This window comes from Hyalella azteca, unplaced genomic scaffold (assembly GCF_000764305.2).
Source record: "Hyalella azteca isolate HAZT.00-mixed unplaced genomic scaffold, Hazt_2.0.2 contig6663, whole genome shotgun sequence".
Classification (NCBI taxonomy): domain Eukaryota; kingdom Metazoa; phylum Arthropoda; class Malacostraca; order Amphipoda; family Hyalellidae; genus Hyalella; species Hyalella azteca.
The window spans coordinates 149,043-174,717 of NW_025936817.1; the positions used below are offsets into that span (position 1 = coordinate 149,043).

At 38.4% G+C, this 25,675-nt stretch overlaps 2 protein-coding genes across 2 annotated transcripts in view; both read right to left on the reverse strand.

Moving 5' to 3' along the window:
- Positions 1 to 1,627: 1,627 nt before the first annotated feature.
- Positions 1,628 to 25,675, reverse strand: part of LOC108674400 — a 45,883-nt gene continuing 21,835 nt past the window's right edge. Inside the window, exons 2-3 of the mRNA XM_018162339.2 lie at positions 4,772 to 5,722; positions 1,628 to 3,544 (exon numbers count right to left, since the gene is read on the reverse strand). Of these exons, the coding sequence (XP_018017828.1) occupies positions 2,582 to 3,544; positions 4,772 to 4,858 (1,050 nt within the window). The 5' untranslated portion in view covers positions 4,859 to 5,722 and the 3' untranslated portion in view covers positions 1,628 to 2,581. The remainder of the gene's footprint in view (positions 3,545 to 4,771; positions 5,723 to 25,675) is intronic.
- The window catches only part of LOC108674393 (accumulation-associated protein-like), a 29,293-nt gene continuing 21,868 nt past the window's right edge, over positions 18,251 to 25,675 (reverse strand). Inside the window, exon 2 of the mRNA XM_018162332.1 lies at positions 18,251 to 18,561. Coding sequence (XP_018017821.1) covers positions 18,251 to 18,561 — 311 coding nt within the window. The remainder of the gene's footprint in view (positions 18,562 to 25,675) is intronic.

A 25,675-nucleotide genomic window follows, 5' to 3' on the forward strand; every position in this document is an offset into this window, starting at 1 on the left:
CAATACAGCAGGTGAAGCCTCACTACCAAGTAACTGCGGCCCCACATCGTCATGTGGTCTCTTCTCAGCCTGGTGGAAACCTCTCCAATCGTACGGCCCACAACATCGTAGGTCCTAACCAAGGACTTGCGCTACCAAGACAAACGCAACCAGCCTCGCAACCAACAAGAACAACTCAGATCAATTATGTTGAGGGCCAAAATAGAACTAATACCTTGAGCTATTTCCAGCCTCAAAGCATTCATCCAGCAGCTCCATACGCACAAAATTGTCGAGAATTTGGAGGAGCGTGCATGGAGCTGCCCGGTCCCGTTACGTTCACCAGAGACTCGGACCGGGCGGGTGGTGGCGGGGGAATGGTTTTTGCAGGATCTGAAGCAGCGAACCAAGCGGTTGCCAAAAGACAGAAGCTCAACCGATGAACCTACTGGGTGTGGATTGAATGTAAAAAACCTGTAGAGTTCATTGTAGCTCAACTAGTTAGAACGAGTTGATATATGCATATATCATGTAAACAATAAGCGACATTTTTCATTCCTTGTTCGCGATACTTTTCGTATGAAATACAAACTTTGAACAAGAAAGATACGTTTCCGATATTATTTGATCTAAAAACATACGACACCATGAAAGTTGGATTGATGTTGTATTTTCGCCCAACCCTATGTCAACTTATATGCACAGCAATACATTCACATGTGATTCATTAAGAACGTTTATGTTTCAGCCAAGCTTGCCGAGAGTTCGTATCTGCTTGAAAGACCATTTCAAGTTATGTGCGTTGCAAAATAGAACAAATCAGATCATGACTATTATGCCCTACAGTAGAAGTAAAATATGTTGAATGATCATTTTCGTTTCCAGCCATTGTAAAAGAATGATATATGATGATAAGATAATAGCACTGTCAAATAATGACCTCCAACAGGAGCTTTTTATCGGACTGTGGACAGAACAACAAACGTGAGAGGAATACGAAACTCCTTCTCTGCAGCTATTCCATAGTTACTGTTTTTTTCGGTACAGAGGATAGCGTTTGTTATCGGCCCATTTACGACAAGTAATTTGAGTTAGAAAGAAAGTAGAGTAGACTCCTCGTATTCTCTACTAAACAAGATTTTAGGTTCGAGTTTGATCAACGACGATTCATGTAGCCTATCAATAAACAAAAGGTCAACCCTTTATCTACTACCAGTAGTTCGTTACCAAACTGTTAGATACGAATAAAATTGCGCAAGTATAATGCATCCCTGAAATAAGATTGAAAGAACCAGTCTGGGCTGGTGCTTGCAGAGGACTTGGCGATGAACCAGTTAATATTCCGAGACGAATAAAATATTATGATCGCTAATTTGGACTATGAACATTGGTGGAAGTTTGACTTTATTAGGAAGATAAATATTGGATTGTACAGATTAAAAATATTTTCTGTATTAATGGAGGTCTCATCGACAATCACCTCATGTTTTATTAAAAATTTTGAATATAAAGTTAGGATGGATATCATTATTATGCCGAATAATAAATCTCAGTTTTCTCTTTTTATTGAAAGAAATATAAGAAATAAAATCTCTGTAAACCTTTTTTCACTGGAAACACTTCTGCATCGGGAATATTATTAAAAATATGTGGAGAAAACAATTTAATTTGAAACCTAAGAAGTCACGTGAAAATGAGAGTCACATTCAGGTGGCACATTTGAATATTAAGAAATAAAATCAGGAACTATGATAAAGCTGGAGAACGCTTGAGACTAAACCGTAACGGAACGATGCTCCTACGTAGCAATCACTTATCACCGTATATTACAAAGAAAGTCCAGCTTTGAATTTAATACATTGTTCGAGCATTCCACCACATTATTAATGAAGCGATCACATGTCGGGTCATAAGAAACGCTCGGCTGTAAACGCTCGGCTGTAAGGAAATGCAATAAATTTCGAAGATATTGAACCTCAGGAAATGAAAGCTTAAAAGAATTCATAGACTAGTACAAATCGATAACAATAATTTCTAATCTTTTTACATATTAAAAGCTCCTCATCGATGCACTGCATCTAGGCTAAACTTGTCAATTAATACCTAAGGGAATTGAAATATCTGATGCCTATTTTTAATTACGCAGAATAACCAATCCGGGCCAATAATTTAACACATAAGGAATAAAATGTCAATACATTATGAGATATTTTTAAGGTTTCTATTCCTTCACGCAGATCATCAATAGCACAGCAGAAAATTAAAAAGTATGAAAGCAAAAAAAATGAAAATGCAGGATAATTCTCTTTGTCGATAGGATAATAGAATGAAAAGAGATACAAGATATTCTAAATAAAAAGATATATAGGCTAGATTAAGCAGTATCTGTTAGCTTGGCAAAATATTTACCAAATAAACAACAGGAACCTACTGAGGAAAATGTATAAATGCTTTAATCTTAATTAGGTAAGCAATGCAAGAAAGAGAGTGGCAAATCTATACCTAAGTATTCAACAACAGACACATCAAATATCCCTAAATGTAATAACTATGGACACCATTTTATATCAGGAACACATTATTTTTAGCGCCGAATGAGGCATCATCGCTTAGTTTTATTTTTGCCTGTGAATCGCTTCCAAAAACTCGATTTTTTAGATGAGGCGTCTTTTGAGTCGCACGTCTCGTCGAGGTCGTCTCGGCTCCTACTTTTCTGATTCAACGGCTCATGCGATTCGTGAGTCGGCGAATCATGACCGGAATCCTCGTCAATGAACTTCTTATCAGTTGATTTCATATTAATTGGTTTAGTGTCCCTTAATTTTGAATCCAAGGGCTTGGTTTCTTTTGGGATGTTTTCGTCTGATTTAGATTCATTAGCAGAAATTTGAGTTTTATCGTTAACCGGTTTGGGTTCTTTAAGAATTTTCGAGTCGCCCTCTTTCGTTGGGGGTCTGATTTCAGGTTCAGGCTGGGCTGTAAGCGAAGGTTTCCTAAAGTCCATTAACGCTCTAAGGCCTTTTCGTTCTTTAACCTGATCCTCTTTTAACATATCAAGAAAATTATGTTCTGATTTAGACATGCGATTTTTAGAAAAAGTCAAATTGTTTATATCAATGTTATTCTTCTTGTCATCAGCCAGACCCTTGGGATCTTGTTGAAGATCTTTTGGATCTTCCACAAAAGCTTGCTGTAAGTCTCGCATCATTTTTTTACGTATGGTTTTCTTCATCGAAAGATGTCGTTCAATATGCCGAATATCTCTCTCTTGCTCACCTTTACGATGAGCCTTTTCTTTTTTATTGTTATTTTGTCCGACCTTATTCTTCTCGTTATTTTCAGTAACGCTTCCACCTTTTTGATCGGGCACTTTAGTGTCTTTATTTGTGTTTTCTCTTGAGGTGGTCGTAGTTTTCTTCTTCTTCTTGCGCTGGCTGCTGCCCGAGAAGTCATCCTCGTTGAGGTAGTCGAAGTACTTGGCGATGTTCTTCTGCTCGTCGCTCTCGTCGTCGGTCGAGCCTACGGCCGAGTCGCTGCCTGGGTTCTTATGTAGATCGTCTTTGTCCTGCCAACGAAGGAATCATTATTATACTCATACATAATTTTTCTCTATTGTTTTGGACTTTGATGTTCATTTTGTAACAGAGACAGACGTCGTTTTAAGTGAAAAATAGAATTTTATGACCTTATGAGAGCTGAAACTCGGATGAACCAACTTACGCATGGAAAACGAAAACTAACGTGCGAAAGAACCTATGCTGACATATATGAAGGAATTTGTACTGACGAAGTACGAAAAATCTTGAACTGACGAGAGAAAGAAGTTATATTGATGTGCAAATTAGATACAAAAATTTAATTTTGACGACTCTTTTTACCCTTATAAAAAGGATATTTAACAAGTTATAATACATTTCCAATGGGAACGGCATTAAAAACAACAATCCACACTATTTCGCATGTCCCAGACTCGATATTATTCATACAGTTCCATTAGTGAACAAATTATCCGGCTGCACCACACGCTCTAATCTATAGGAGTATAATTCCGGTCTCTGCCTAGGCGCCTCTTCGACCATCGCTATCTTCTCGTCTTCGCCTTACTTAACAGGCAACGCAAGCTGTCCACATCGCAGATTATACAGCAGGTACGTGGCTTGGATGACATCGGCATGAATTTTATCATATAAAAATATCATTAAAGTATGATTATTTATGGGAAGTCATCGGCCTCATTCGTGTGTTGCAAGGGCGCGACAACACAAACAATAATAAATTTTTACGATCACTAAGGCATATTTTACGGTGTTTTCTAGAGGCTTGGCGTGGAGGCTCACATGAAAAAAAACAACGAGGATAAAATCTGAAGCAATATTTTCGCCAATATCTTGATTGTTTCAAATCTTATAATGTTAAAAGTTGCCATAATCTGGCATTTTATGTACACACTTGAATGTAGACAGAATAAGCTTGAAGAAGCAACATGATAGGCAGATGAATTAGCAACATCGAAGTATTATTAGCTAATTGCAATATTGTCATTGAAATCACCATAAGTGTCTCGGAGTTGAGTTACTTTGAACCATCACGCCACTGTTTTCAGGACGATGAGGTAAATAAACCGTTTATTAATAATTAAGTTATTGCCTCCGTATATAATAAAATGCAATTTTTCAGACCTGAACTTAAGCAACGGGTTTTATACTACATTTGAAGTTTCAGAACACCATCCACAATTAATTAAGCGTTACACATGTAAATTGCTGATGAACATTGCCCACTATGATCTGACCGCGCTCACGATGCCCGCTCTCAGCCTCCGCCGCGCCCCCGGGGATGACGAGAACACGTCCAGGATGTGCGGGATCTGGCGCTCCATCGTCAGCAGCTGACGAGGTAGACTCTTGCTTTAGAAGACGATGAAGATGATTGCGAATGATGGTCCAGTATATCGTCAGCAGGTGACGAGGTAGACTCTTGCTTTAGACGATGATGATGATTGCAAATGATGGTCCAGTCTAACGATGATCGGTAAGTCAGTAGATGATGGTTACGCTCGTGGATGATGATTTGGTATAACAATGATCCCTTCGTCAGATGATAATGGTAACGCCCGAAAATTTTTACGTTCAGCGATGATCGGATGAAGTCAGTCCTTGATAATAAAGTCTGTTAATGATTGGTCAATCCGTTTGTATCGACAAGTGGCGGGGATTCTATGCGACGCTACGTCTATTTAAGCTTGTAAAAATTGACAGAAATTTTTAGGTTCAAAGAAGATCGCAACGTTAGAGATTTCTTTCGCCAGATCATGCCACGGTGCAAAGTTTATACTCACGTCAGAATAATAAAACAAAATCGGGCACTTCATATTTTGAGGCATTAACGCATATGTGACGCATTAACAGAAAGACAATAGAGAACACAATCGTTTTCCTAAATTTGGTCCAAGATTTCAACACAATCTTTTAATAGGCACTGACGCGTCCATAACGGAGTACAGACAAAATTGAAAATTTCTTAGCAAAAGCAATGGAAAAATCACGTAAAAATTAGTTTGAATTAATAAATCGTTCAGACAGTATCATGGAATCATGAAAAGTACAATGAATAGTAATGTCAGTGCCAGTTTTCAGTCTATATATGCTGTCTATGACACGAAAATAGACGTTATCTCTTCACGTAGAAATCTTCCCGCTGAATTCTTGAGGACGCTTTGACGTCGTCAGAGCGGCCACGGGACCTGGAAAAATAAAAGTTTCAATGACTGTGCTCAAAGTAAAATCATAGCAAAGTTTTAATGAATCCATTACATGAGACAAAAACGAACGAGTAACATAGAACATAATTTAACAGCAATAACAAATAGATTAATCTCTTTAATATATTAACCAGTGCAAAGCAAAGCAAATGAAATCTATAATGCATCAGACAGAATCCAGGACAAAAGGCTACTATCAACAAGAAGACCTAATATGCCATTAAAATATTATCACATCCGGGATGAAATAACAGCAACTTTCAATGCATTCACTCGACGCAATGTGTATATTAGAGGCTGCATTGCGATGTCAAGGAGAAGACAGAGAGAACATCGACCGCGCGTTGTTTGGTGGTGGAAGTTACACATTTGTATACCACAACGCATGCTATTGACCCACTTATGCCAGAGACGGGAGGAGAAATTGACCCGGCTTTTCAGCAGCTGTGTAATAAGTTGACCCGGCTCTTTAGCAGCTGTATTATTATTTTTTTATTAATTGACGCGGATGTTCAGCAGCTGGGTAATATTTTTTACAGTATTGAAATATTTTTAGCATCATTGTAATATTTTAGCATCATTAAAATATTTTTAGCAGTATTAAAATATTTTCAGCAGCTTTATCTTTTTTTAGCTCTAGAAAGACTGGTTTGACCTTTGTACCTGCACTGGGATTAACTGCTCGTCTGAGTACAAGCGTCTATTGCCTCGTGTTGGCGCCAATTGATATTAATATTTTGAAATGGAAGCGCATATATTTCTTATAAAAGTGTTTTTATGAAGAATTGAGTTTTAACTAAATTACCACAAAAGAAGAAATTACTAATTTGGTCTTGTTTTATTACTTTCATATAGTGTTGGATATAAAATTCCCAAAAATGATGGGGAGATTATTTACTCTTTCTCGCTTAAATTTAACTAAAGCACGTATATTGAAGTAAAAGTGGATACAATTGCCTTTCAACTCGGATAAAATTCTTCATCTACACAGCATAGCATTGCCTAAGACCGCACACAACATAAGCAGCAGTGCGCCACGCCCATACAATGCTCAATAATAACTAAATAAATGTGCACGTTTTTCTGAAGATTTATTAACTCAACAATTAAAATGAATACCTTGATTTATGTTCATATAAGTAAACCTTACTGCTAAAATTTTAATGCTCGTAAGCGATAGTTTAAAAGTAAAGGCAATTACATTTTCTAAACGGAAATTGAGGAACGAAATTTGATTGAATGTTGATGCTTATGCGAATACAGGTGTGTTCTTGAACTAATATTTTGCTGAGGGTATTTATGAAAATTGCGAAACCAAAACTGAATTTAATTTTGAGTTATAACCGGTACAGCATGATGAACTCTAAATTACGATAAGGATTGAAGGGAAAAATAGGTTCAGTAGGTAAAAAAAATTGAACGTTGGCAAAATACTGAATTCATTGGTACGTACGTCTGCGAAACGCATATCTTGGCACATTAAGTCTTGGCTGACAATATTTCCTAGCCGTACACTCGATGAAATGCTGGAGTGACCAACGGTCTTGAGCAAAGTGAATTTGCATCAGCTTTCTAAACTCACGATTACTTGTATGTACGACCGAAGTTATGGCGAATATTCGCAGTGCAAAATGATGCACAAACTTTTATGACTGAGCATCGAATCGGCAGTACGTTATGAGCACATACATATGAGGTCATCCAGATCGAGTCTTTTTATGACTAAGAAATGAAATCGCTGGAAATAGATAGAGTTTGACGTGAGCAGAAAGTTGCTGAAATGATAGCACTTTTTGTACTATAGAATTAAATGAGAACGAAGATTTTGATCTTTCAGATGATTTTATTTAAATTCAACCCGCCCAAAATTCAAAAAATTTTACTATTTTGATCGTCAATGAGTTAAATATTTTAGGGTTTTCCACATGTTTTAGGAGGATAGTATTTTCCTGATACGCATTTCCAAGGTAAATTTATATATTTTATCTACATTTACCATGCGTACGAAATAATATTATATTTTTGAAAACATACTGCACGTACATTGATACGCAATTCGCTACACAATAATTAATGCACACCCTTTCAATACCCAGAGAATATTCTAAATACCGTGCATGACAGTTCGCCCAAAAAAGGTATCACTGTCGTAATTTCCCGTGATGCACACGCAAGACCCGCAGCCACTGCAGCAATGCATGGTTATCAACCTTTTGGATCAGCTTGAGAAATTCGATCGCTCGCTAAATTCCTGATGCTTAATCTCATTAGCGATCACTGGCCGGAATGCGCGGACGGCGGCGCTGGTGCGGAACAGCAGCGGCAACGACGCTTGTATAAGCGCCTCGCATTGTACGACCTCTAAGGGCTGAAACCTCAACAAAACTTAGAAGTGGGAGCTGAAACGTAGACAAAATTAGCCTCTGGGAGCTGCTGCAGCTAAACAAAATTCACAGTTAAAATCTAAACAGGATTTAGAAGCGGGATCTCAAACTCAAATCAAATTCTTTCCGACAGCTGAAACTTGAACAGAATTCACAGCAAGGAGCTGTAACTCAAATAAAATTTAAAACAATGAACTGCAACGGAAGTTTAAGTTAATAGTCGGGGTGAGCTAACCAAACAATTTTCATATCTGAGAACTGCATCTCAAACATAATTATAGAGCCTGGAACACAAACACGATTTCACGCCGGGTTTAGATATTTCGACAACATTAACATTATTGCCGCAAATTCCATTTGCTAAATTCAAATCTGCGTTTTTCCTAGGAATTTGTTAGATAAAATTGGAACGCAGGTGAGGTTATGCCGCCAGGCGTGTTTTTCAAGTTAATCTTTTCACAAGATTTCCGGGCAATTCTCAGTTTCGAAATTAAGTCAACGTAGACAAATAAATGTTAGAAACATATTATTTTGGTTTCCATATTCAAAAAATCATTACGCGAGTTTTTAATACAATTCAACATTCGAAATGTACACTATAGTTTGTGACTTAAAACTGTAAAAAAATTAATGACCATAGACTGCCGGATAACCGAATTCAAGAAATTAAGTTCCCCTCTCATTAAATAATTCGTCATTAAGTTCCCTTCTCATTAAATAATTCGTCATTAAGTTCCCCTCTCTCATTGACGAATTATTTAATCACGGGTCGTGATTAAATAATCACGGCCCGCAGATAATCAATCGAAGTCATCGAATCTTTTGTTCAACAAGCAAATTCGGCAGATGAAAGTAGTTCAAACGGCGTTTTGTGATTGAATGTGTCGATGAGCGAGCGAGGCAGACGCGGCAACATGTGACCGACGTAGAAATTGAAGCGCGCGCTGCGCTTCAGGAAGCCGAGCAGGTGCTGCGCTCCACGTCTTGATCAGAGCGAAGAAGAAACAACACAGCGGCAGTTGAGAAAAAATGAACAAGATTAAATGAGCAGCAGTAAAAAAATACAAGACGAGTAAAATAAACAGCAGACGGAAATGAAAGCAACAAGATTGAAGTAAAAAACAGCCAAGACGAAAAGAAGACTAATAAAATAGCAGGCATGCAGGAGTAAAATGGGAAAAATTATAATAGACAGCAGACGTTAATAAAATGAATTAATACGAATATAATTAAAATTAACAGCAAACGAGTCTAAAAGAAAGAAAATTTAAAACACAGCACAGAAACAGCAATCTGGAATAAAATTACTGAAGGCCTTGTCACATGGACATAAATTCCACGAAATGAAGGAAATGGTAAGGTAATTTGCGGACATGGCAGCCGACGTGCGCGTGCGACTCACGGTCGTTTACGCAACGCGCTGCAGACGCTGATAATTGCGCTGGCGTTAGTTTGTGTTTGTACAGCCAGGCAGCTCCGTTTTTTACGTACAGTGTCACATAGTGGCAAATGAGAGACTTGTTACCCTTCTTTTTTGAGTCCCACTAGTAGACCAGTAAATATCATAGCCGGGAAAAATTCAATTGAGAAATGTGTAGTATCCATTTTAAAACCCCCACTCAGGAGAATGGATGTGTCATGTTGCCCAAATTATCATACATAAGATACAGAATGCAATCTTGAAGTATTTTGGGAAATTAAAGATGAGATAGTAACTAAGAAATCTTCTTCGCTTATACATACAGCGATGCTCAGCGTGCGAAACTATTGATGGTCCTGAATTAAGCCCCAATGCAAACTATGAAGGAAATTGCGAAGCCGAGAATTTTCCGCGATTGGCAATATTTCTTACCCGCGGAGGCCAGGGAAATAGATTGTGCAAGTCACGGCGCATGTAAATGGTGGTGTTGCGACCGTGAAATCAGTCCTTTGGTCTATGAAAAAATTAAAAAAATGTCTAGTTAACAATTCACGAATAAGTACGTGAGAAATAATTAAAGCGGATGATTTGAAATGTAAAATGGAATTACTATTCTAAGCCATTGCCTACATTGAAAAGATATCATAATTTTTATTTAGCACGTTGTCAATAAAATATCGCTACCTGCATCGCGAGCACCGAAGAGGTTTGCAAAATGGCGTCCACACAACTAATCACGATAATTATAATAATAGAGCAAACTTACACCCTGAACACAGATGTGCTAATTGACCACATTTATGCGCTAATAAACACATTAGTTATAAAATCACAGCGAACTAATACCTTGAACACCTACCTGCAGTCGGTGTTCTCATTACCTAATTACCACATTCTAATTACCTCCACATTCTAATTACCTGCACTGTAATATCATGACTTGCAGTGCACGGTACGTGCAGCCCAGTAATTTGTTCACGGAAAGTTCCCTTGAGGCCAAACTCGAGAAAGTGCTGAATATATAATCGCACGTAAAGTCTGTCGCCATTCAGAAAGTTGAATCTAAACTTTAAAAGTGTCGAAGTTCACGAAGTTAATGCAGTTTTCATCCGTTTAAACTTATAAAAAAAAAGCCTGGACTCCAGATGGGCATTCTTCTAAGGCGATTGAGCTTGTCTGCAAGGCTAGCAAGTAAAATGAAATAGAATACGTACATGGAAGCATTTTCATTTTCTCTCAATCGACAATAGTGTTTTTAACACAGTATAGTACCATGAAATATAAAGAAACTAATCATCCGGTAACAAAATAGATTAATCTGGAAAACAAATTCATGCTCTGGGCCGATATAAAGTAAATAGAGGACCACACAACCTATTTTAAAATGGAAGTCAAATTTTTTCCAATCACGTCTCGTCACGTAATTCCTGTGCTGTGATGGCCAGTCATCGGTTGCAGCGCCGCCGGAGGTCTCCTTGAGGCTTCCTTTGTTCAGGCAACCTGGAATTGCAAGTCAATTTTCGGACGTCTACACAAGTCTCATGGATGCGTGGGAAGGTGGCAATGGATACATTCGAACGTCCAACGGATAAATTAAAACGGTAAATGGACAAATTCATACGTTAAATGGAGAAATTCATACGTTAAATGGAGAAATTCGTACGTTAAACGGACAAATTCATACGTTCAATGAACGGATTGAAACATACAATGGATATATTCAAGCAATCGATGAATGGATTCAAACGCAAAATGGACAAATTCAGACGAGCAAGATTCAATTTAAATGAGCAATGGATAAATTCAGTTGTTCAATGGATGGATTAAAACGTCTGATGGACAGATTCAAGCGTAAAATGGATCAATTACAGCGTGTAATGAAATTCAAATTCAGACTTACATAGAATGAATTCAAACATGCAATGGGTACAAATACAAAAAATATCCCTCATGGCCAGGAAAATCAAATCAATCTATTGCGCATCAAAATAATTGCTCGACAAAATCATTTGCACACACAAGAGCACAATTGTTGTTTTATTCTTTCTAAAGCAATTAAGTAAGCCCAAAACATAATTATATTCTTTAGATATAAGGGAAACGAGACTTGATACGTTATTAGTTTTACATTTTCGATAATAATTTAGTTGTTAACATTTTTTCTAAAAAGTTATCTTACAGGCATTTACGCTTCTCCACTCCACAGCGTATATAGTTGACGGTGAGAAATTTGCGATGCAACTTAGGTGCGATAACAGAAACTGTTAATGCAAAACTGCTGGTAATCTACGGTGCTTGTCGCCTACAACTAACCAACAAATTAAATAGAAAATTGTTTACCCTCATTCTAATTCATTTAAAATTAAAAGTTTTATATCAATAGAAAAATTTTCTCCAATTGACTAACGGTTTAAAGGTGGCAAATACCGATATATGGTAATAGTTCAGATTTTTTATACATCTTCTAAGAAGTTCTATGGCAAAGCCATGAAAATAAAAGAATAGAATTTATGTTGTACGATTGTTACAATTGAGATTTTCTATATTCTCACTAGTAACTATTATTATTGCGGCTCGTTGTTAGCCGATCTCAAATTAAACCTTCTATATTATATTATATTGAACTTATATATATTAAACCTTTAGAAAAAACTTCACCTGATGGGTCCATGCAAATGTTAATATCACGGTTAAATTAGAACTATAAGGTCTGCGTTAGAAAGATAGTGTCGTTAGGTGCACGTCTCGCGTGCATTTCGACAATAAGCCTTATATATAGTACTATTTAGTGTAGTATTATTATATAGTATTGTATTATATACTGTATAATAGATATATTGCAGCATCTTCGTTGAAGACTAGGCCAATTTTGGCCTTTATATTTGCATTGACCTTATTCATAGGCGCCACATTATCAAAACTCGCTCTGTGATTGGTGAGTTTATCTTCAATAGCCACCAGTGATTGGCTGACGAGATTATAGGAACTCTCGTCTATTTTCGATAGTTCAGCCCCCAAGATTCAGGTTTGCCGTGTCACGAGAGCTTTACGGAGGAAGTCACGCAGGAAGTCACGACTTTGCCCGCCAGGAGACCAACAATTAAATTACGGCCCTAGATTCTTTGGGAAAATTCTAAAGAACTTGGGGTTGCGACGCTGAGGTTCTCAGTTGCCGCTAACGTGATTGTTGGTTCACATAAAGAAAAAGCAGACCTGTTCGGTAAATATAATACGAAAACTTGAGAAAACCGAGTTTATTGCGCTAAAAATAAACTTCTAAATGCAAAAGTAAGCTAGCTCATTCACTATGAGTAATAGAGAATATAAAAAACTTCAAATTAATTTGATTATTTATATCCCTATCTTACGTCGGAAGCTAGAAGAGTGTACTTAGCTTAGCGTGACAATGCTGATTCTCTTTCAAATGATGTTTAGTCTGGCGCATATGCAGCTGTTATTCACATCCGTTGCTCGCACTGCTTGCGCTATAAGGTAAATCAATCGAATATAAACCAATGCCCCACAAACTTATAACAGTCTGTAAGCTGTCACTCAAACCTTACCGATAAAGACGGGGATTATTGCAAAATTGCGGAAAAATCCATACCAAAGACGGGAATATCAGTTCCTTTGGATCTAATTCACACACCAAGCAAAAATCATTGAAACGACATTTAATAAAACGTTTTTTTTTCAAACAACGTTTAATTAAACTTTTTTTGTTCAAACAACGTTGTATTAAAGTTGTTTTATTCAAACAACGTTAATTAAACGTTGTTTCAAAGGAATTTGCTTTGTGGGAAGGGACCTATACATACGTATAACTTACACACCAAACGACGAATCGTAACATCGAAGTCCAGCAATAGATAGCACAGCAAAGCCTGCTAGAATTAAGAATTTAGTGCCAGGAATTGGAAAAAGAAACAATGTTTAGCGATTGAAATTAAAAGAATTGCGTGAGTTCCGGGGGAAACTTACGAAAAATAGAACAAAATAGAAGATCTCAACTTGAAATTTACTCGGAGTGTTGCCGGAACTTGTTCTGTGACAGCAATAAAAATGGGTTAAAATACTCCTAGAATTTGGCCATTTAGCCAAAAAATCAGTTGGTTGTTTTTAGCTCTGAAATTGATGGCTTGAAGGCACCGCCGAGGTCGTCGGCTCCATAGACACAAAGGGCTCGGCTGTGGGCCGGGAAGCACGGCAATTTAATTCTCAGCCACAACAAGTGGTCCTGATACTAGCGATTAAAGCAAAAGAAACAGAGATACAAATATCAGCCCCAGAAACAGAACATTGCAGGGATAAAATTAGAACTGCTAAAATTGGATAAACAGTAATACCGAAGATTAAAAAAATATACTATTATTTATTACTTACGGAAATATTAATACTTAAGAATGTTTAACACCCCGACTCGTTTAAACTACAACTCTGAACATTTTTTCAGCTATGAAAATACAACTTACGTATACTATTAGTCTACTTAAATCGCAAATTTAACAAAAGTTTTATATCACAGAACTCGGCAAGCATGTTCCGCATATATTCGATGACAGCCTTTCGTTGTGTTCGTTATAACGTTGTATTTTATGAACTGATCATGGACCACGTCCCCAGTGCGTTTCCATCGAAGATATGTTGAACTTGCTTGCTGTTCTCTGTGATTTAGAATAGAATAGAATAGAAGTGTCGGCACTGAAGAAATAGTCCCATGGCCTGTTGCCGATTCTTAAACTTTTCGTGACTTGATTCACAAGGGATCCGGCCTTTGGAACCCGATCTTTCCATAGCTGACGATTGATTGAGATAGCCGCTGGACTTGTTTCCTGTCGATTTGAAATTCTTGATTAAAATGCTTATCACAACAAATGCTCTTCACTGAGATTGGCTGAAGGCATATATATTGGACTAGAAGGGCGCTCTCAGAGCGGTTTTCCTAGTGTCCAAATGATTGTGGTAACAACATGCATGATGTTGCCCATATAATTCTAGCTCATTACGAAGACTTATCTTAATATAATAACATGCCCCTCAGAACCAACCAATCCCGTTATCATAGATCACATATTACAGATGATATTGAAATACAAAATCAAACACAGCCTCGTTATGTTTGTTTAATGTTAAGTTATAAGGTAAGTTATATTGGCTTGACCTACATTCAATGAACCCTTGAAGCCAATGAAAAAAATAAATAAATAAAAATAAAAATGCTTCTAGAGATTTATCGAATCCAGGCTTTTCTGACCTGCATAACAAGAAATCCTCATACGTTTTTCATAAAAAAATGGCGCCAACTTAGAATAGATACCCTCCAATATTTCGATGACATTTGAGTATCTGTAGCTTTTTAAAAATTACTATAATAATATAATTTGTATATGTAACCGGAGGATTTTGGCTCATTAAAAAGAAATGCCTGTCTTGCATATCCTTTTATTAATCTTCTTAGTCGTAATTAATCGCCCCGTTCAGTCGTTCTGCAGCCTATTGGCGTCGAAACAACGTTAATTACGAGTTGCTTTCGCTAAATCAACATTAAATCAACGTTATTTATAACGTTAAATTAACGTTTTTTAACGTAAAATGAACATTATTTATAAAGTAGAAGTAACGTTACTTATAACGTAGAAGTAACGTTACTTATTACGTCAGTCAACGTTACTTATAACGTTAAATCCACGTTTTTTCAACGTCCAATGCCTGGTGGGCCGCATTATTAAGCTAGACGAGCACGCAGGAACCAAAATCCCGTAACATTGACAAAAATGAGTAAGACTTTGTACAATTATCGATGCGTTTTTTGTCTTCGTGTCATACTGACCAAGTTTATCTCGGAAAAGGGCGTATCGTTGCTAGGATGACAAAGAATGTCACTATTAGGACAGTACAACATATCTATGTATTTAACTGAGTGTAGGTTAAGTAAAGATTATGTTCTTTGTGATATTTTTTTGTGATTATGCATAGTTATGAGGTGTTCTTAATAATCGATAAAGTTTTTGAATATGATAAAATTGAATGCTACGTAGCAATTGTGTAGTATTGCTAAAAAAGTATTCAATTCAATATTATTCAACAGTATTCAATACGTAATATTACTTCTACAGAAACAATTCCTATTTCATTCCCGATCGAACGCTTGTGAACAAGTTAGGAAAAAATACGACGGCTATCATCGAAGTCTTGTTCGGAATTTTTGATATCAATGATAACTGAGAACTAAGTTATTTCTACACTATATACTATATATATTTTCTATATATATACACATATATATACTATATACTATATTCTAGAGTTCAGCCTCGATAGTTTACTCTAGAAGGAGGCACTATAGAAGAACATCGGCCATTAGGGCAGTGGACTCTAAAAATGCCGGGAAAAATCGAAAAAAACAGCGGTGACTTTAGACTGAGTGCATGAGGGAGTTTCCGGTGCAAAGAACACGCCACAAAAAAGATAAGCACTAAAAAAAAACAGGAAACATGTATATTTAAAAAGCCCTCTAGTGAGGGCTGCGGCAGAGGGTGCCCGAGGAATGTACGGTATGGTAAATATATATGGTTGCCGAGGAATGTACGGTATGGTAAATATATATGGTTGCCGAGGAATGTACGGTATGGTAAATATATATGGTTGTGAGGCCCGCGGGGCGGCCCCACGTGATTGCTGAGGAATGCGAGGAATGTGCGGGACGGACGTCTTCCTTGGGAGGAGACCTGGCACGCGGAGAAATGTGTGAGGTTTTGTCCACATTATGATGCAATTTTTACCCTTGTGCTTGACAACCTGACCATGTTTGGCTCAGCTACGTCCGCACTCCGCTCGTACATTTGGTGGAAAAATGTGTGACTATTCGGACAACTTGACAGGCTAATTTTGTTGAGTGCCAACAGGGACCACTTTCGAGGGCGGTGTGCACACTTTGTTGTTAACTAACGCATACATCGTCAATTTAATACAGTCAAGTTCAGGCATTGATATTTGTAATAAATGCAAATTAGGAGCCGTTATTATATTTAGTTATTTATAGCAGTTATATGAATAATTTTGATGAAGATTATTTTAAAATTAACTCGTACTGCATAACGACTTTATTCCTTGCTAATGCCTCAAATGTGAACTACCTGCGTTCAAGGTCGTTCCAAATAATAAATTGCTATTTAATCAATCATCAACTAAAATAAGACTCCTATTAGTAACACATAATTAACAATAATTCCATATAATAAATATTAATTATTTATTATATTGAATAATATAATAAATGGTATTGAATAATATAATAAATATTAATATTTCAATAATTCTTCAACAGGCAATTATAGACAAAATAAAATAAATAAAATCAGCATTAATTTCTAATGACAGAAAAAACTGTGAGGGAATTCAAATTCTAAGAATGCCTCACAGAAAGCAAGCACGATGCAAATGCGGTAAGCAAATTAAGCGTAGCACTGATGGCGTTGGGCAAGTTTGTTGAAGTTGCTCTCTTGATGTTTTAAGTCCAACATTCGGTCGCGGAGTCACTTTTGTATACAAACCATCACTTTAGCTGAGGAACTTTGCGCGCTGTCTGATTTTATACTAACATTCCCATCACGTCCGCGTTTTAGGCGAGGCGTTGACCTCTAAAAGCGAGAAGACTTGTCATTCCCACGATGCGGATCAAGGTTAACTGGAAGCAGATTTCCGTTATTGCGAGCACAGAATTTCACAATTCAAGCCCGTTGGCTCTGATACAGTATAATCGAGTTATTCCATATCATGAAATTATTTCCTTATAACAGAAGCAGAGTCATTGTCCAAGTTTCTGCTATAGTGACATCATAAAACAAATATTTGATTGGAATTAATGCACAGTTTTTAGAGTTTTCAGATGGACTCTTAACTTACTTTCGTAAATAAAGTTCTTGTAAATTTGGTATGAGACTGATCGATAAGTGCATCCGATAGACTGCATCTCAATTGTTTGAGCTAAGGAGAAATAAGCTCACACGGAAACCAAATCACATTTAACTTTTCTTAGGCTTGCAATAACCTGGTATAACGACTTTTTCAGTATCTCAGCCTTAACGCCATAACACATGCCGTGTATTGCCAATGAGAACACGTAAACTTAAACAAACAGTTTATGCAACGCCTAGCGCCAGATAAACACAGCGTTATGATGAACACAGCCAGATAAACACAGTGGTGTGTGCTCTCCCATCTGTGTGGAGGATTCAAGGACGAAGATATGCGGTGGATAAGAGAGACTCGGCAACTATTGGATGTGATTTGACGATGCGGTTACAGAGCATGAAGCTAGTACACATGCATGCAATACACTTCCTACACAGCACACGCTGTGTCTTACCACACAGCACACGCTGAGTATTTCTACACATCACTCGCTCGACGCCAAAAAGAAGTCTCAGACTCATCGCCTAGAACTGGTTTGCGGTTGAGATCGGAAATGCCAGCAACGCGACTGTACAGACTTGCAATTGTCATGCATCACATCGCCTTAAGCTGCTGCACAGCACCAGCACTGGACAGCACAGCACCAGCACTGGACAGCACAGCACTGGACAGCACAGCACCAGCACTGGACAGCACAGCACCAGCACTGGACAGCACAGCACCAGCACTGGACAGCACAGCACCAGCACTGGACAGCACAGCACTGGCACTGGACCTGTCTCTTATACACATCTAGATGTGTATAAGAGACAGGCCTGGAGGAGCAGGTTTGCCTGGAGGAGCAGGTTTGCCTGGAGGAGCAGGTTTGCCTGGAGGAGCAGGTTTGCCTGGAGGAGCAAGTTTGCCTGGAGGAGCAGGTTTGCCTGGAGGAGCAAGTTTGCCTGGAGGAGCAGATTTGCCTGGAGGAGCAGGTTTGCCTGGAGGAGCAGGTTTGCCTGAGGGAGCAGGTTTGCCTGAGGAAGCAGGTTTGCCTGAGGAAGCAGGTGTGCCTGGAGGAGCAGGTTTGCCTGGAGGAGCAGGTTTACCTGGAGGAGCAGGTTTGCCTGGAGGAGCAGGTTTACCGTCAAGGTTGCGATAGAAGCAAAACAAATTTTAAACAGAAGTCTGCCAGCAGCACCCAATTAAATCCCTTCACTTTTTCAATGGCAGAGACCAGGATGTCACTCTCAACAATATTCAAACTTTCGAGCTCAGGCTACTTGCATGACGACAGGTATCTTCATTAGGGTCTATTAAAATAATCTAGCGTTGAAATTTGTTTAAATCGAGAGTGTGAATTTAATAACAATCTTAGATAAAGGCGGCAAAAATATTTATATGAAACTCTGCAGTAACAATACAACTGGTTAAATTTAAGAGAGCCTGCATCTTTTCATTAAAACTACATAGGAAGTAGCCTTATTCACGCAAAACGATGAATGAAACAAAGGTATGCCACTCAAAAAAAAAAGTTCCTTAACACTTAAACTTAACAGTATAACTGTGATAACCTTTTCCTCCTAAACACTTCTAACGACCATGCTTGGCTTATAGAACCCCATAGACCCTTTGGTTGCTATAACCTATCCTAATAATCCTGAGGTCTTAGAACCCCATTGACTTTCAGGCTGCTATAACCTATCCTAACGATCCTGTTGTCTTAGAACTTCATAGACCCTATGGTTTCTATAACATATCCATAAAAATCCGGCGGCTTTAGAACCCTTTGGACCGCAGTGTTTCATAGACACTGAGATTATGCATACCGATTTTAAAATTTATTTCTGTGCCATTTTTTGCTTTGGAGACCCAAACTGCGTACGGCAATAATAATCGCGCTCTACGTATAGGATCAGCTTACAAAAAAAAAATCCAGACATTCTATGGAGCACCGAAGGTTATGACTTGCAGAAAACGCCGCCGACGACCATCATGAATGCTCCGATTAATGTGCGAATGGAAATTAGCAAACGATCAGCAGTTGCGCAATGGTTGGGTGACAAGGAAATAATTGGCTTAACGACCTCGTGTGGACTTGATTGCTCAGGGGCGTGGCAGGAGGTACGTGGACCTGGGGCCGCATTATCAAAACTTCGTAACTTTTTGTACTTCCGACAAAAAAGTTACGTGTTACGTAAGTATACCCTAATTTTGGCATTATCAAAACATTCGTACGTAAGACTTAGCTAAAAGCGTACTATCAAAACCATCTGGCCAACTGACCAATCAGAGGCTTTGGATTTGTTTAAATTCTGTGAACTTCGATGGCGGGAATCGATGCCTTCGATGGTATCGACTATCGAATGCTGTCTGTCGGTATTGCTCCCTGTTGGCCCAGAAAAAGCCGTTCTAAAATAGTTGTGAACTCTTTTTAATTAACAGCGTGAGTTGATGAATAAATCTGTGTACGGAGCTAAAAATTATGATTGGCAAAGATATAAAGTAGTACCGACTAGAAGGAATGAATTAATTGAAATTTTGAAAATTAATGAAAAAAATTTTGAAAAAATGAATTGAATTTTTTTCCAATAGCACTGCTCAGCACGATCACATATTTTGATTGTGCAAATGTTGCACGATCGAGTAGTGGAGCCATCACAAGTAGAGCCATCATTCTATGTGTGTATAATCCGCGCTGTCTGATTATTGACAAAATTCTATCACAAATCACGGTGTTGCTACATGCTAGTAAATCAGTAGTTTCCTTTTGCTTCAGCAGACACTCTAAACTTGAGTGGAACTCCACTTACGACATCTCCGAGCAGGCGTACAGTTACGTTACGTAGGTTCCCGCGCCATTGTTTTGATAATACCACCTCTAGAGTTACGTCATCAAGTCAGCACTTACGCCTCTCGTAAGTCGATTTTGCGTTCTTACGAACTTTTGATAATACGGCCCCTGGTATCCACAGCTCACGACGCATGTGCTAAGAAGTTGTTACGCATTTACATAGGTAAGACGTTGGCAGCAACAACTTACAATAAGATACATGTTTATTAATACTTTAAATCTAATATACCGACTGAAGTGATTGCTCGTCATAAATAAATAGAAATGGCTTGTAGGTCTTCACGATTTTCACCAGGTTTTTGCGGAAAAGCTAAGCTTCAATATTGAAAAATAGTGCCTGAGCCACGAAAACTTTTTGTTTTGCTTGAAGTTTTGTGCCCCACCTAGGCAGTTGCCACTGTGCATTGGAGAAATGAGCAGCGTGCGTTTGCTGTCGAGGCGTACTTTTCTAATTGCCGCTCCATTATAGCTACTCAACGAGCATTCCGTACTCGGTTCCTTATTGGTCCTTTCTTTCCGTCGTTTTGCGTAAACAAGCAAAACAAGCGTAATTGTAGTGATAACAATACACGTGAACTCCCTCAGCCGCCACTTCATTGTGAACGCGTAACTGGGTGGTGTGCGGCGGCAAAAGTCGGCCTAATTAGCCCTTATTTCTCTGAGGAAAATAAACGGGCAGTTTAACGGTGACTGCAGCTCGGTTCACGCAAATGATTGACGCCTTTTTTGCCAAAACTGGCTGAAATGAATGTCAGGGATGTCTGCTCCAAGAGGATGGAGCCACGGCCCACACAGCGCCATGAGACAACATTTTGCAGATCGCCTCATCTCCTTCAATTAGGGGCCTTCTTTGGCCGGCCCGATTCCCGAATTGGCTCCATGTGCTTTTTTATTGGTTTATCTTAAATCAATTGTTTACAACAACTGTCCAAGGACCCTAGCTACCTTATTTGAAGAACAACATACGCCAATCCATCGCCAACATACTCGTCAATATGCTTCAGCGAGTTGAACGGAACTTCATACATCGACTAACTGAATGCATTGTCAATGGGGTCGTTATTTGTCCGATGTCTTTAAAACAAAATGATACAAAAAAGTCATATAATTTATTTTTTAATATAATCAAAATTGTAATAATACCGTAACTAGTCCTTTTTTATCGAGCTTTCAAATCAGGAAGTTTCCATGAATAACCCTGTACTGCGTCATTTTCATGAAAGAAGTTGGCAAAATCCAGAGTTCAGCCCAGCAGAAACCTGGAAGGAAACTGGGCAGAATTTCCATTGAAGGTTCATTGATCGACAGCTGAGATGATTGAGTCGGGTGAAGGTTGAATGGCGCGTTAGTGACTTGCGTTTAGTGACAGGCGTTAATGACAATTAAGCGTTAGTGACGTGCGTTAGTGACAGGCGTTAGTGACTTGTGTTAGTGACAGGCGTTAGTGACTTGCGTCGGTGACAGGCGTTAGTTACTTGCGTCGGTGACAGGCGTTAGTGACTTGTGTTGGTGACAGGCGTTAGTGACTTGTGTTGGTGACAGGCGTTAGTGACTTGTGTTGGTGACAGGCGTTAGTGACTTGTGTTGGTGACAGGCGTTAATGACTTGTGTTGGTGACAGGCGTTAGTGACTTGCGTCGGTGACAGGCGTTAGTGACTTGTGTTGGTGACAGGCGTTAATGACTTGTGTTGTGACAGGCGTTAGTGACTTGTGTTAGTGACAGGCGTTAGTGACTTGCGTCGGTGACAGGCGTTAGTTACTTGCGTCGGTGACAGGCGTTAGTGACTTGTGTCAGGCGTTAGTGACTTGCGTCGGTGAAAGGCGTTAGTGACTTGCGTTGGTGACAGGCGTTAGTGACTTGTGTTGGTGACAGGCGTTAGTGACTTGTGTTAGTTCTAGTTCCAGGCGATCGTGAGGGACACATAAGAGAGGGACGAGATATAAAGTGCTGTCGTAAGCTGCATTGCATTGTTAGGGCAGATAAGAGGTCCACGCTTCTTAATGACGTCCGTAATATTGATGCTTTACGTAATAGCAATTAAAAAATTAAAACGTAATAGCGGCAGTGCATGGAGTGGCGCTGTCTGTATATTTTCAAGAATGGGAAATAACTGAATGATATAGTGTGGAGGACAATTGATTGTTCGTTGTGGACTAAAACTCAGGGTGAGAGTAAGTAGCAAATTTATAAACTCTATGCAGTTCATTTGACGAAAATGAAAATAATTTCATTAATGTTGTGTTGTTAAAAATGATATCCTACAATCTGTAGGATATCGAAGACGAGCTTTCACATGCGAAAAGCGAAATAGTTCTACAAAAATCACAATTTTAGCGATATATTCAAAAGACATAAGGAGCGATCGAAAGGTTTGTTATTGCGTAGCCTATCGAACTGGAGACTCTCTGAATGGCAGGAATTGTTGTGAAATATGCGCATAAAAGATGCAATATTTAATACGGAGCGCCGGTGAAAACCATTACGATGGAATTGGTGAATGCTTGCTGATGAAATCAGCACATTCCACTCTGAGTAAATTTACTCAGCTATTTATAATAAAGACAATTGTTCCTCAATGAGATAAGAATAAGTAAGGATGGCATAACTTATTTCTGAGGATTAATTATAACTCATATATTCTATTGACATTTTATCAGGTTATGGAGTTACTACATATCCTATAAAATAGTTACCATAAATAGCTTTTACAAATCAATCAGATCGAAATTAATTGTAGCCGATTTTGTTGAAACCAGGGCATCATATTTTTTTAAAGAATTAACCTGGAACAAAATTTTTCTCTAAGTTAATAAGTTTAACTGAAAGGCCGAAGGTTGAGATTGACCAAAAATTGACCAGCAATAATAATTAGTATCTTGCCTCGCTAAAACATTGCTTGAATATCAATAATTACCCAATTGAAATAGAGAAAAGGCGAGGAATTAGTTTACCAATGAAAATAGAACATAACGTTTAGCTAGTAACAGTCTATGGTGAGCGATGCATTCCTTTCAACTTTACAAAAGTAATCATTATACATAAAACAATCTTTAGTGCGGATAAAAAAATAGATTTTGTGAAAAAGCTACTCCACTCCAATATGAACATATATTTAAAAACATTTCAAAATAACCAAAAACTCTAAATACTATAAAATAGTCTATAAATATGAGAACCATACTAACCCAACATCAGGCTTATGCAGCATTGCTGCACACGTCTCCTTTTTACCGCTCAATATACTCATCTGTCATTAATTATATTTATTTTTGGCCTCTATTAAAATCTTATCATTCAGAATATAGTTGGTGTGTTTTAGATGAACTGCACTTATAATTTTCATAGAGATTGAAATGCAAAGCATAATTTTTCAATTTTGAGTGAGAAAAGTGCCTGTGTACAATTGTAAATACAGAATGGGTGCACAGATGATTCACTTGTCTGAATTGAATTTAAATTAAAAATTAATTTGAACAATGAATACATTGTGGGAGTGGAGAAATTTAAACCGTAAATAAATTATTCACCCACGAAGAGAAGATAAGAAATGGGAAGCGAACACGCGTGGGTTTAAGTAAATCTCAATTCATTACGTTATATTATAACTCAGTGACAAGCATGAAATAAAACACAGCACGAACCATAACAATTAATTCGGAGAAAGCCAATACAAAGTCTCATGTAAAATTAATGCGCACGATCGCCCCAGGTAAAGTGACGCCTGACGAGCGCGGTCACGTCGCGCGACGCTCATGCGCATGCACGGCTGTAAACCCTGCCTCCAGCGCCCGACTCACTATTGTTTGTAAATGAACGGCCAGGATGGTGAGAATAGGGATATTCTGGTAGATTTATAGTCATCGACTGGATAGTGAGAGGAAAAAGGGACACTCTAGTCTCTGAGAACACTAAGTTCGTTACACGCTTTCAGCGGAATTTATTATTGAAGTAATCAATTTATTAATGAATTTCAGTAATTTATTACCGAATTTATTATATTCGTGACGAGTGCAAACGATGACAGTTATTGATATTAACTGATAGTAAAGTAACTGAAGGCTAAGGCATCGTTAGCCTACCTTGCTTTTACCAACCCAAAAATATTAAACATATCAAACTTGAGATATTTTTCAAACGGAATTATTCTCAAATGCAAACGGGATTCAAATGAGTTTTTCCAAACCAAACAGTTTTGCCGGCCACGCCTCAGTTTTGCCGGCCACGGCAGCAGACTTGGCAAGGGCACGCAAATGCCTGGCCAGGGCATTGATTATTATAACAAGGTATAGTGGTGCCTTGTTGTACCCCAAAGCCCGGATATTGGTTTTAGCAAGGCAGCCTAGGACATGATTATGACCCTAGGACAGGGCTAATCAGTTCGGGCCAGTGCATTGCATGGCCAGGGCATTGATTATTATAACAAGGTATAGTGGAGCCTTGTTGTAATCCAAAGCCCGGATATTGGTTGTAGATTTGCTCAGGGGGGCTTTGGATTATGCCCAATGGTTATAACCCGAGGAAAGGGAATTGATTATCACAAGTGGGTCTTGATTATAAGCCGCCGACAGCACTATCATTATAGCACAGCGGGACATGCCTTGAATTTAGATCATATCGAAGTATGCCGGACCTTGATTAGACCTTGGGGGCAGCATCTTGGGGGCATCCTGCACCCTTGGGGGCAGCATCTTGGGGGCACCCTGATTCTATCACGGGTGCCGGATCTTCAACATAAATACGTGGACGGGACCCTGATTCTATCACGGGTGCAGGATCTTCAACATAAATTTGTGCAGGATCTTCAACATAATTTGGTTTAGCGCCTTACTTAGGTCCTTTCTTAGGTCCACCATTAGGTCCTTTCTTAGATTTCTTCTTAGGTCCTTTCTTAGGTTTCTTCTTAGGATCAGTCTTCTGTTTATTTTAAGATTTGCCGCCCTTCTTAGAGGGATTTCGCATCGTGGGCTTTTTTGATGGTCCCGCATCAAACAGGTCAGGAACCTCGACGGAAGAATCCCATAGAAATGAATCGTCACTCTTTGAAGATTCTTTGTAAAATGAAAATGTTTCATCATCTTCTTCTGACTCGTCATCTTCATCATCTTCTTCGGAAGTTTCCCATAAAAATGACGCGTAGTGGTCACTACCGTCACTCTCACTTGCTTCAGAAGATTCTTTGAGAATTGAAGATGTCTCATCATCAAAAGACTCTTCGGACGATGAATCTTCATTTTACTGCGGCATTTCTCCAGCAAGCAACTCGTAATTTGGTTCAACAAGCGTTTGGTTCAACAAGGTTCTCCTCATGCAGCAGTCGGCATCTCATTTATATACCATGAACAAGGAACTTAGCGGAGAACAGTTCATTTACTATGTACAATATTTT